Source organism: Schistocerca nitens, chromosome 4 (assembly GCF_023898315.1).
Source record: "Schistocerca nitens isolate TAMUIC-IGC-003100 chromosome 4, iqSchNite1.1, whole genome shotgun sequence".
NCBI classification, from domain to species: domain Eukaryota; kingdom Metazoa; phylum Arthropoda; class Insecta; order Orthoptera; family Acrididae; genus Schistocerca; species Schistocerca nitens.
In genome coordinates this window covers 227,406,908-227,421,004 of record NC_064617.1, presented here as the reverse complement: position 1 = coordinate 227,421,004, position 14,097 = coordinate 227,406,908, and the positions used below count along the sequence as shown (strand labels likewise).

Genomic DNA, 14,097 nt, shown 5'->3' with positions numbered 1-14,097 from the left:
ACAGGCAGACATCTACCCGGACCACCACACAGGAATTCCAAACTGTATAAGGATCTACTGCAAGTACTATGACAGTTAGTCGGGAGGTGAGAAAACTTGGATTTCATGGTCGAGCGGCTGCTCACAAGCCACACATCACGCCGGTAAATGCCAAACGACGCCTCGCTTGGTGTGAGGAGAGTAAATATTAGACGATTGAACAGTGGAAAAACGTTGTGTGGAGTGACGAATCTCGGTACACAATGTGGCGACCCAATGGCAGGGGGTGGGTAAGGCGAATGTCCGATGAACGAAATCTGCCAGCATGTGTAGTGCCAACAGTAAAATTCGGAGGCGGTGGTATTTTTCATAGGGGGCTTGCACCCCTTGTTGTTTCGCGTGGCACTATCACAGCACACACCTACATTGATGTTTTAAGCACCTTCTTGCTTCCCACTGTTGATGAGCAATTCGAGGATGGCGACTGCAGCTTTCAACACAATCGAGCACCTGTTAATAATGCACAGCATGTAGCGTAGTGGTTACACACAATAACATCCCTGTAATGGACTAGCCTACACAGGATCTTGACTTGAATCCTGTAGGATACTTTGGGATATTTTGGAACGCCGACTTCTTGCCAGGCCTCACCGAGCGACATCGATACCTGTCCTCAGTGCAGCACTCCGTGAAGAATAGGCTGCCATTCCCCAAAAAACCTTCCAGCACCTGATTGAAAGTATGGCTGCTAGAGTGGAAGCTGTCATCAAGGCTAAGGGTGGACCAATACCATATTGAATTCCAGCATTACCGATGGAGGGCTAGTTCAAATGGCTCTGAGCACAATGGGACTTAACATCTGAGGTCATCAGTCCCCTACAACTTAGAACTACTTAAAACTAACTAACCTAAGGACATCACACACATCCATGCCCGAGGCAGGATTCGAACCTGCGACCGTAGCGGTCGCGCGGTTCCAGACTGCAGCGTCTAGAACCGCTCGGCCACCCCAGCCGGCCGATGAAGGGTGCCACGAACTTATTAGTCATTTTCAGCCAGGTGTCAGGATAATTCACTTTGTGTATTAGCCTCTATAGAATAGACTTGTTGACAACAGTCTCTCGTATTGAGCTTTGTTCCGACTCCTCCTCCTCCTCACCTCCCCTTCTCGTTCCCTTCGATTCCTCGCCGTGAGCTTGCCGATTTCTCAGTGCAGAGCTGTGTCCGCAAACCGGCTCGCACGGGCAGATGAGAATACAGGTTTGCTTTAACGTACCGCCTACGTCGAGATCATTAAACACTGAATATCAGATTAGTCGGAAAAGTGTAGGGAAACTTCCTCTTTACGAAAACTACAAGAGGCATAAATAATTTGGAAGGATAAGGACTATAACTTCGCTCCTAACGGATTATGCATTTAGCGAACTCGAGAAATATTTCTTTCTAAGTGAAACAATCGTTTTGTTCTCTTTCTTAGGCAGACCACAGTTCACCTGTATGATATCAATAAAACTTTTCACTTGCTTTACCTGCTTCATCAAATACTGAGCAAGCAAATAAGAAAGGAAACTTGTAGGTAATTCCTGCATGGTGAAAGAGATTGTTAAATATTTGACCAGATTTAAACATTCCTGCCCTGGAGAAATAAAGATATTGGCGTAGAAGGAAATGGTTTGACTGTGCAGCCAAAAGACTGTGAATGCAATAAGAGTGGCACAACTTCAAACTAATTTTTCCTCCCTATCCATAGTAGTAACATCTTGGACTTAGTGAAGTACTGTACTATATATCTGTGTAAGTAACAAGTTTTTTAGTTAGCAGTCTCGGATCGCAAATAATATAGAAACTTTGTGATAAAAACTTGCTAGAAACCGAATGCTTTTAACACGGTGACACAGTTGCGTAATGTCTACTATTATGTCTGAATATAGCACAGAAACATTGAGTGCTCCGAGTACGTGACTCGAGATAGCACCAACAGGCTGTAATGTTGTTAACCGCATACTTCGAGTTCATAGCAACGCGTAGTTTTGCCAAATCCCAATATTGTCCGATCGTAATTAACGCCAACGGCGGCAAGATTGGAAATGAAGCGAACACCGCCACTACAAACACCTCGGCAATAACTCGGCAGCCGTTCCCACTTGGCGTCGCTACAGAATTCCGTTCACGTATGGAATTTACTCACACGCTTTCCCGCCAAGTGTTCGCGTTCCCGCAATGCAGTAATTACAATCGACGCCGATTCTCCGAACTGAACTAAAATTTGCTAAATTTTGCTTGCTTCCACAGCTACTGTACAGTGGTAAAACAAATTCATTTTCACACCTATCTGTTCTGTAAATTGATTGTTCCCATAATTAGTACTTTATGTGTAAATAGCGCTATGAAGCTGTTTAACGGCGGTCCGTTATGTTTTCCGTAATCCGTCTACGATATTACTAGTTAAGTGAAACGAAGTTAAAGTGAAGAAAACAACTTTTTCCGATTGGCCGTTTACGGTCGAGACCATCAAATAGCCAAATTAAAAGAAATTCTTGAGCAACATAAAATTTCTTTATTGGCATGTTTGGCCAAATGCGAGGTGTGTTAAGGAAGTAACGAGATTGATTTTTTATCCACGAAAGTTTTTATTTTTTCGGACAACAATATTGTCTTCTTCAAAGTCGTTCCCTTCAGCAGTTATGCACCGGTGAACTCGTCAGTACCTGTCTTGGCAGCACCGCTGAAAGGTGTCATCTGGAAGGGCCTTTAACATGTCGGTCACATACTTTTGAACGTTCTGTAGAGTCAGATAAGGTGAATAGAGGGGCTGTGAAACAAGAGGAATACCTTTAGAGGCCAAAAATTCAGTGATGGAAGTGGCCGTGTAACATGGTGCGTTATCATGATTCAGCATCCACATAGGTCGCCCATTATCCTTATTTTTAAACGTGGGCCTGATCTCACAAAAGTACGCACGCGTTCGACTATTTCGACGGTTTTTCAAGTTGAAGGACTCCCTCAGCGAGGTTCACCTCCAAAGTATTCTCGACCTTCCAAAAATGATTTGTGCCAGCGAAAAGCCTGTGCCCTTGATGAGAAATGTTCCCGACAGGTCTGTTTGAACTAGGTCACACTCGTGGACTCGCCAAGCTTAACACAAAAGTTGGTGGCATAACGTTGCTCTAAATTCCACTGTTGTATTTCCTTAACACATAACAAAAACACAACTTCACTGATGGCGCTCTCAAAAATCACGTGATGGCTGTACGAAGTTGAAACTCGTACTGAGCATCTAGAGGGGATGGACACACCAGTCTATATAAGTAGAGCCATGCAGCGATGCCAGATCGCTCGCTGCGTTGTCAGTCTCGTTAGTTACCTCGTACACCTCGGTGCCTTTACTATGTTATTAAATCGAAAAGGGAAGATTATAGTGACGATAATAGTATTGAGAGCACTCGGCATCATTGTTTTCATGCTCATGGTAAAACACACTGACGGAAATGGAACGTGTTACACCATGAAGCATCAGTCAGATGTTGACTTCGAGAAGATGTTCATCACATAACGGGTATTCAATGATTAAAACGGATAAACTCTTCTTTGCTTTGTGACAGGAAAGCAAATGCCCTCAAAATGTCATCCTGAGTATTTCCTTACAATGCCTGAAACGCATACTGTGTCGGTTCACAGATTGATGGCTGGAGCCTGGTATGAAGATAAACATCTTCCCATCGCATCCTAGACATACTGACAAATCAGGGGACTGGGCGGGCCACTCAAGAATCCGTACATTCCTCAGAGGCGTTTTTTGTGTGAACGGTAATGTGGGATCACGCATTACCCTGTTGGAATACGCTCTCTTGTGATGAAAGGTGTGAAAACAGGATTTACCATTCTAGCCATATAGTGGCGTGCGTTCGGCATGCCTTCAACAAGTAACAAACAAGCACTCTTTCCCCAGCCATTGTAGACACAGAAGGACGTCCAGGGTTCTGGATGACTTCACTGTTGCTTACAAGCGTAGCATCGGTTGGAGGTCGCTCAGGGAGTCGGATCACACGAAGAGTTTTTCTGCTGGAATACATCTCATGTTTCCACGGGCGTACGATCGCGTGTTACTCTGCAGGATACCGTGCTCTCCGCACCGTGACTCAAGAAATTGTAGTGGTATGCGTCTCGAGAATCGCTGCTTCTTGTGACCTTTTACAAGGTTGTCTACAGTCACTTTGGTGGCGACCTGACGGCCACAAACATGAAAGAAACTCACCGCTGAAGAGCACAGAATACCACCCAATTTCCCTGTGGTCTCTGGCTCTACACCATGTAAGTCTGTACTGTCTGTGACACGATTTCATATGTTTCTGTTTCATAAAGCTGATACAATTTAGCCCCCAGCTACTATAACAAATTGTAATCGTCTACTTGCAATGCTATCAAGCTTTAACCGAGAGAAACAAGGAGCTGCTTCTTCTTCTGTAGTGGTCAATCCAAGGATTGGTTTGCAACATCTACAATGGCAGCGTGTCTCCATTCTGTGCGTCTTTCAGCTTTTCTCTTCATTTCTTTATAGGTGTTACATCCCACGTCTTTCACGATTTGATCCATGTACCTCAGTCGTGGTCTTCCTCTTGGTCTTTTCCCCCCGACATATCCCTCTATGATTGTGTTCAGGAGTCCTTTATGTCTTAATAGATGGCCTATAAATTGCACTCTTCTTTTAACAATGAAATTCCAGAAGCTTCTCTTCTCACCTGCTCTTTCAAGAACCGCTTCGTTTGTGGCCTAGTCGATACATTTTGTTTTGAGCATGCGTCTATAGTAATGTTTACTTAAGATTATTTTCCTTTAGCCTTTTGTATTTCAGTACTAAAACTGAAAAGCAGTGCCGCTTGTTATTATCCATCCTGGGTATTCACCCCACAAGCATCGTCCGTACCTGGCAATCATATCCCCGTCTGGCGCTTCGAGAGGTGACAGTTGGGCAACAGGCAACAGCATATACGTCAGCAATAAATAAATGAACGAAAAATTAGACATTATGTCCCTTATTAGATTGTAATTTCAAGTCAGGGAACCATTGTGGTGCTTCTGAAAGTGAAACTACGTTTTGATACATTATTTCACCCTCTCATTTCCCTCAGTTATGTCACTGTCTACATATACGGAATAACATCCTTTATCCGTTCTCGAAGAACAGTTATTACGCAGTTACTCACATCTGTCATCTCATGAAGAATTCAAACCATAGAATTTGGATGCAGAATGGTACCTGGTTGTATCTAGTCGTCTCGCAGACTAGAATATGTGTATGTGTACGTGGATGGGCGAGTGTGCTCAACTGTGGAATTATTAGCCCTCTTTCTAAAATACAGACGAAAGTGGTTAAAACGCCTACTGCTGGAAAAAATAATTAAATCCCATGCCCTCACTTCCATTCTCGCTCAAAATCACACCATTACTCAAACTGTGAAAGTCGGTAGTTTTATTATTGTACGATTTAAAACTGTTGGAAAACGAGAAGATAAGAAACTTAAAATAAGGACGTAGTAATATGTGGCTAACTGATCACTAGAAAAAAAGCTGGATGAGTCAGCTACCCTGACAACACATTATAAACTCCTTCCCGATATTACACAGACCAAGTCGAACATTTCAGAGAACCCTGAATCCCTTGATATCTGATGCAATAGAGGATAGTTCAGCAGGTGTTTTAGCCTTTGCTCTCTTGTCTAAATATAACATTACGTCAATCATCAGACTGTGTTCTACACAGTGTCTGATCAAAAGTGAACAAAACACCTTAATGTAATACGGAATTGACCACTAGATGTCACGAGAGGCGCATTCCCCTCTATACAAGGAGGATGTGAGTACTATGTTGTCAATAGAGAAGTAATAACAGGAGACTAGGTGGATCAGAAGAGCATAGTGACTTCCTACACTGGGCTAGTCATTGGATGTTACCTGTGTAACAGACACAACAGGGAGATTTCAACCTTTGTAAAGCTGCCCAAGTCGGCCGTTGGTGATGACATTGTGAATTGGAAACGCGAACAAACAACCATAGCTAAACTGAGACCACTCAGACCTCATGTATTGACGGACAAGTTAGAACAATGACTGTGCATGGAGAGTTAAAGAGGATGGGGAACAATGACCAAACAGCTCCTCATAAGCCATGGATCTTTGTAGCCAGTGATAAGTGACACTTGGAGTGGTGTACAGATCAGCGCCACAGAACAGTGGATTGACTGGCAACGAGTGTATTCCAGAGATGAGTCACTATATAGCCTGTGATAATTCGATGGAAGGATCTGAGGGCATGGAGAAAGTTATTTGCCATTACGTGTAGTGCAAACAGTAGTGTATGGAAGAAATGGTGTTTATTGGAATGTTCTTAGTTGTTAGAACTCGGTCTGCTAACTGCGCTTAACAGAAAGCTAAATGTGGGAAAGTCTGAACACATTTTGCAGAACTGTGAACTGTATACAGTAGAGCAGCAGCTCAGAGGCTACAATTCTTTGTATCAGCCTATCAGTGCAACTTGTCATAAAGCATCATCTGCGAGGCGATGGTTTGTGGACAATAACACTCCTGAAATGGACTTGCCTACCCAGTATCCGGACGTGAACCCAATGGAGTACCTCTGGGATGTGTGAGGACGTCGATTCGGAACTTTTCCCAACGTCGAATGGCCTTACCTTCTATCGTTCCTGCTCTTGAGGAAGAATGGGCTGCCATTCCTCCACAGATATTCAGATGTATCATTGAAAGTGTTCACAGCAGAGTTCGCGCCGTAATAAGGCGAAGAGTCGACATATGTCCTGTTAATATCCACTAATAGCTATCTAAATACATGTACTCGGACAGTGTATGTAGTCGAGTGAAGATGATTGCATCTCGCCTGTGTGACCAGAAGAAGGTACGCCACACATGATTTGTTGATTTTATTATCTACATTCTAACATCAATTACTTACAGCAACTCTTGTTTGCTTCTACACATGACTCTGTACCTCGCCAAAGAGGTGATAGCATATGAGGGGACCACAAATTGAACGACTAGATTATCAGTACATGCCTCCTTAGCTGCTACATCTGCTAATTAGATTCTCTGAATTCCCATGTATTCTAGCATCCAGCAGAGTGCCCCAGCCATTGAAGGCATAGACGTACATCCTAGATTTTCTTAATCTGGGTACAATCGTTGTATATGTTGAAGAGTAGTCGAGGAATCGAAGAAGCTGAAGAGTTTTGTGGCTGAATACATCTCATCTTCTTCTGCACCTCATGTTGTGCTCTACCAATTGATCGCTTCTGTTAGTCAAGTTGAGCCATAAATTAAGACAAAATAACCCCCAAGCACTAGGTCAGCTAGGGGAATACCTTAATTACAGACGTTACAAAGGAAATGCCAGTGAAGGCATGAACAAGATTCTACCAATAGGATATTAAATACACATAACTGCCACAGAAGCAACCCAGCAGTTTTCCATGCTTGCATCCCTGACACATGGAAGTCTGCATCATGAAGTCAGTCAGTGCCCTGCACACAATGCAGTCACAGTTGGTGGAGTCTGCCAGCCTGCTGGCTGTTGTCCTGTAGAAGATTCATCGCCATCCACCTGAGTCGAGATGAGGACAACAGTGCCCTCTATATCATCCAGTTGGCTTGCCAGGCAGCGCCGCCATAAAATTCAAACCAAATAGTGCCCTGCTGATCACAGCACAAATGAAATGGTACGAAGCCAATCACGACACATTTCCAAACGTGTAAACAGCTGCAGAGAACGATCAGCAGTATTGGGCAAAGATACATCAAGTTGTCTCCACAAATCCATACTTAGCTATTGACAGTCTTGTTTGAGTCAGATCACTGCCAACATTAACAAGTGTCATCAGGACCTCACATCCACCATGGTTGTATGAAGACAAAATTACTGCACAGCTTTGAGCAGCTACTGGCTAATGTCATATCCAGTGCCTTTTCCTGAGTTTTTGTCATGCAGTGTATAACCTTGATAGATCAACACACTGCACATTTATCAAACAAAACTATGTGGTTCGAAAGACGTTGTCGACTCTCAAACATCTCTGCTCTCTCTCTCTCTCTCTCTCTCTCTCTCTCTCTCTATATATATATATATATATATATATATATATATATATATATATATATACCGGGTGATCAAAAAGTCAGTATAAATTTGAAAACTGAATAAATCACGGAATAACATAGACAGAGAGGTACAAATTGAAACACATGCTTGGAATGACATGGGGTTTTATTAGAACAAAAAAAAAAAAAATACAGAAGTTCAATAAATGTCCGACAAATGGAGCTTCATATGATCAGAAGAGCAATAATTAGCATAACAAAGTAAGACAAAGCAAAGATGATGTTCTTTACAGGAAATGCTCAATATGTCCACCATCATTCCTCAACAATAGCTGTAGTCGAGGAATAATGGCCGGCTGGAGTGGCCGAGCCGTTCTAGGCGCTACAGTCGCAGGTTCGATTCCTGCCTCGGGCATGGATATGTGTGATGTCCTTAGGTTAGTTAGGTTTAAGTAGTTCTAAGTTCTAGGGGACTGATGACCTCAGAAGTTAAGTCCCATAGTGCTCAGAGCCATTTTGAGGAATAATGTTGTGAACAGCACTGCAAAGCATGTCCAGAGTTATGGTGAGGCATTGGTGTCAGATGTTGTCTTTCAGCCTCCCTAGAGATGTCGGTCGATCATGATACACTTGCGACTTCAGGTAACCCCAAAGCCAATAATCACACGGACTGAGGTCTGGGGACCTGGGAGGCCAAGCATGACGAAAGTGGCAGCTGAGCACACGATTATCACCAAATTATGCACACAAGAGATCTTTCATGCGTCTAGCAATATGGGGGGGTTCTAATAAAACCCCGTGTCATTCCAAGCATGTGTGTCAATTTTTACCTCTCTATCTACATTTTTCCATGGTTTATTAAGTTTTCAAATTTATACTGACTTGTTGATCACCCGGTATATATACCCTTGCTACACATTTTCATTCGCCACTTCAGTGTGCATACATGCTGTACATGCAGTTTGATAAAGCATTTGTGAATAAATGAGTCTCCCCCTAGGATGTGACGGGACTGTTTACTTCTCACCAGATACGACACGTGCCGGCGCTTCGAGCTGGACAACATGCTGCTGGTGACGGCACAGACGGGCCTGTACGTGTACACGCTCTTCTCCATCATCGCGGGCTACTTCTCGGCCGGCACAGGTGCTGACGCGGCGCCCGGCGTGGTGGTGATGTCGGTGAGCGCGCTGCTGCAGACCACGCTGCAGACGGTGTTCATCCTGGACGCGTGGTGGCGGCGGTGCGGCAACCCCGCGCAGGCGCGCGCCAAGCCCGGCCGCCAGCTCGTCACCTTCCTGCTGGTGACCAACATGGCGCTCTGGGCCGTGTCGCGCCTCCAGAACTCGCGAGCGGACTTCCACCCCGTCGAGCTGCGCTTCTACGGCTTCTGGGTGTGGACCATCATCACGCACGTCGCCATGCCACTGGCCGTCTTCTACCGCTTCCATTCTACCGTCTGCCTCTGCGAGATCTGGAAGAGCGCCTACAAGATGAGGCTGCCGGTCAGAAAGTAATGGCAGCGCCGGGCTCGGCTCGGTCCTCGTCATCGTTTGATCCGCCTCGGGTATTTGGTCCTGGAGGTGGTGCACCATGGTGCAACGAAGAGGAAACCGGATCTAATGGTCCTAAACGAACGAAGCCTTGAATTATGTTTTTGAATGTTCATATCAGCCATTATTGTTTTGTGATCATGAGTCTGAAGACTGCTGGGGTGCAGTTTCCACGCTAGTCTACCCTGTGATAACCTCTTCATCTCTACATAACTATTATAACCTACATCGATTTGCACCTGCTTACTGCATTCAACTCTTGGTCTAACTCTACAATTTTTACCGTCCACACTTTCTTCCAGTGCCAAATTATCATGTCCTTAATATCTCAGACTGTGCCTTCTTTTAATAAACTTCTTACACACTAAATTTCCTTGCAGCACATCTCAGTTCTTTTAAGTATCCATTTACGATAATACATTAACGATGAAATATTACTTCGAACATAATTTCAAATTCACAGTATGAGATCCACAAAATGTCCAATAAAACCTGACGTCAGGAGTAGAAGACCACGACGAACAAACTTGTCAAATCACTAACATTACTTAAGAAAGTAATCCCTTCTTGATGCGGCTCATTCTGTTAATAATGATCATATATCTGATATGGTTCGGGACAAAAATGATCTTCTTCAGATACGCCACGTCGAAAAAAAAATTTTGAAAACTAGGACAACTCAGTGTAATCTCTAAACAAACATATATGAAAATGCGATGTACCACATTCATACACTATCCTTCAATGGTGAAAGGAAAATACGTCATTCAGCTATCTAGGAAGCGCCTACACAGCTAAACATAAAAGGAACCACTATGTGAATTTGGGAACACATTAGTCTCTAGAACACTGAAAGGATTATCAGAACGGTCAGGTCATTTATAAAGGATCACCCAGTCCAGCTTCGTATACGGATTTGATGTTTGGCATCATCGTATAAACTGACTTAGACTAGTGAAATCTTTTATGGAAGACATGGACAATGAAGGAAGTTGGCGCGGACGAAAAGTAGCCAGATACACAAGAGATTTCAGTCGCCTTATGCCAGGTGCTATAAGAAACGTTTTGTAATGTTAACGGCTAATTTGAAAACTCCTTACATTTTTATTGGTGGATGATTGTATCATCTTACTAACTCTTACACACTATTGTACAAGAAAGACATCGCCTTTAATTAAGAAATCGTAAATATCTGCTTGAGTTAAAAACAGATTCGTAGTCGTGCTACGTTCATGGATGGATTCACACGTGTACCAGTTAGCTTCCATTGTACACTAAACAAAATTCGCATGATAGAAATGAGGATTCGCACATATGAACTGTCTCGCCTTCCGCTTGCTACAAGCCGACGTTTGCCATGCAAAAATCGTTGTAACTTCTTCGAAATAATGTTTACGAAGTATTCTAATGGTACATATTGCTGCTCTTTCGCAATGGTGGAATTTGAATTATCAATCCAGCGTGGTGTCGTTATTAAACAAGATGCAAAGTTGAGTTAAAATTTTGGTCCCATGCTTCGAATGTATTTGTATGATGAAGCAGCATATGCAAAAAGCATCCACTTGTTTGTAAAAGATGGCTGTGTGGTATTCCATGAGAGATAATACAAAGAAGCGACGTACAACGAAAAGAATGTTCTAAGAGAGGAGTGTATTCTAATTTCACGGAAAGAATAGTTACGTAAAATTATTTTTTAATTAGCACATTTCTACTTTAGATTCAGTATGAATGTTTCACAGTTTAACTACAGTTCTTATCGAGTGCGGTACGAAATAGCTTTTACAGATGCTGAATTTTACGTTAGCAAGACAAATCTGTTTGCATGACATACATGCATACAACTCATATCCATATTAATTCATTATAACAAAATTATCAGCACACTTATTAGTTGTTAGGCGACATTTTCTCATAGTGTCATATCATACAAATAGTTTTAAGGGATTTTCCGGATAGTTCTAATGATGATACCTCCTTGTGAAATGGAATACTTCCTTTCAGAAAAACGTAAAAACGATTTTGTTACTTTGGATTCATTTTGTTGTAATTATTTACAATCATCTAATCGTCAATGGAAGCTAAAGACATAGATCAATCGTAAGTGCAAAATGAAACTGTCATTGTGGCTCTATATTATCACAGATTCTATACTACTATAGGTTTTGACACTTTTTCAGTACATATGACATAGTACGTATCTACTTGTCATATCAGACATCATACTTAATTCTCTTATGTTTAAAATGTGATACTAATTTCCATTACATTTGTTTCAAATCTGTGCGGTCGGATATTTTGCTGTTGACTATAACAAATACGACTGCTTGCAGAAGAAAAAGTGCAACATTCCCACCCACGTAACTGCAAACTAATTCCATTATGTAGTTAATAATCTCTCCTCCTTTTGTACATAAATAAACCTATAGCCTATAAAGCGATACTGTCAAAGGAGTAAGTTTTACTACATTTCTTAACGTCCAGCGTCGATTACCATTGGTTTTCGACCTTTCTTTTGTTGTACAGATTAACAGAAAATAGTCCACCATAATTCCAAAATGAACGCACCAACTTTGTGGCACGTGTCCAAGTTTCGAGTGATAATAATAAGAAGAATGAATTTCCTATTGTTGCTCTCTGTTGTGCCGTGACAATGTTGGAAAGGACAGCAGGCTTGTTTGATTTTAACGTCTCTGTTATTAGAGACGGAGTAGTAAGTCAATTGAAAGGATTGGGATAATGAATCGGCCGTGAAGTATCTATTACACTATTCATGAGAAATAGTTCAGGACATCTACGAGGAAATCATATCAGACCAGCTGATCAAGGATGAAAGGTCATTTGCACGACCACTGTTATCACACTAATGGCGACGCTAAATGTAATATATGATGAGCACAGTTAATTCAATGAGCTGTTAAGAATACAGCATATTTTGTTAAATGTGTGGGATAGTGAGTCTATTTCGGCAGATTACTGCAAAATGCAATAATTGTAGAAGATTAGTATAATAATAATAATTGTTAATAATAAAATAAATAATTGATTAAAAGGAAATCTACTAAATGAAAAGTAAAATGATCCTAAATATTTCACACGCGCACACACGCCATTTCTTAGTCTCAATAATAAAAATTATTTTTTGTCCGAAAATGCGCACGATATTATCGACTACGTAAAAAAAAATCTCTTCACTCCTTAGTTAATTCTAATCTTTTTTACCTTTTTTATTGTTTGAAGTGTAGGTCGGTAGACACGTGGCATGCTGAAAAACGTTTAGTTTGGGTTTATATAATATCAGGGAAATTACTGTCTTCTCGCCTCGCGAGAAAATTCAGAATAGTTTAATTTAATTTTGTGGGTATCGCGTTGGCATCGTGAGAAAAAATGTAGTAGAGCAAAATCTGTAACATTTATAAATTGGGGATTGATGATCGTTACTATGAAATGAAATCAGAAATGCCAAACTAAACAATTATTATTTAACGAAAGAAGCTTTTTATACAGACGTCTGACATCTCGTGGATTAATCTCTCAGTTTTGCACATAACAAAGAATTTTTGCGTATTTCGGCGAAATACGTAAAAATTATAATAATCTTATCCCGACTCTGGAGCGAAAGAAAAAAGTTTTCATAGTAAAGTCATATCAGTAATCGCAATTGACGATAATAATGGTACAATCAAACGAATTCCTAACAGGAATACAATTTCAGTTCATTTGAACAAAATGGAAGGAAATAAGAGTCTGATAGAGTAAGATGCTGTCGGAAAGGCACGCGACTAAAAAAGAGAAAGAAAAGACGAGCGCGCATACTTATATAGAACAAAATACAGATGATAATGCTACGCCGCTCTCATTATCCTAGGCGTACATATTCGCTGACTTGCAGAGCAGTTCATTGACTCAGTGGTTAAATCATATCTTTAACTCTTGATATTTCGATAGGAAAGGAAAGTAGTATGCTATTACGTCGCGAGCAGGGCACAATATTACAACAGCCATTGCATTATAATGCGCATGATGTGCTGAGTCTGTGAACTCTCATTTTACTCTACCTGTTGGAGACATCGCAGCAATTTATTTTTTGTACTCGTTTTCAGTCGGCTAGTAATGCAGACACAAATTCCTGAACACCTGAAGCAATCAGTTTTCTGTTTTATTTCGGCAGTATATTTCCATAACAGCAAACGAGTTCATGGTATTGGTTGTTTTAGTGTCGATGGAACAGTTGTGTGTATTTAACTACCTGACGTTGTTCCAGATCTTTTCTACACTGTCGTGTCAAAGTGGTAGCAGTTGCTCCTACAATCATCATTCATGAATATGTATAAAATGTCTAATTTGTAAATATTTCTTATTCAGCTCAGTGAATAAATTATTGTGTACAGAAAGATTCCGTGTGTATACAGATGTTTTTGTAAATGGATGTTAAGCCTGATTTGTTATAATACGTCCCTGT

The 14,097-nt window shown here is 41.5% G+C and overlaps 1 protein-coding gene across 1 annotated transcript in view; it reads left to right on the top strand.

The window, feature by feature from the left end:
• Positions 1-10,007, top strand: part of LOC126253082 (proton channel OtopLc-like) — a 153,818-nt gene extending 143,811 nt beyond the window's left edge. The window contains exon 10 of the mRNA XM_049954181.1: positions 9,116-10,007. Within this exon, the coding sequence (XP_049810138.1) occupies positions 9,116-9,602 (487 nt within the window). The 3' untranslated portion in view covers positions 9,603-10,007. The remainder of the gene's footprint in view (positions 1-9,115) is intronic.
• The last annotated feature ends 4,090 nt before the right edge of the window (positions 10,008-14,097 follow it).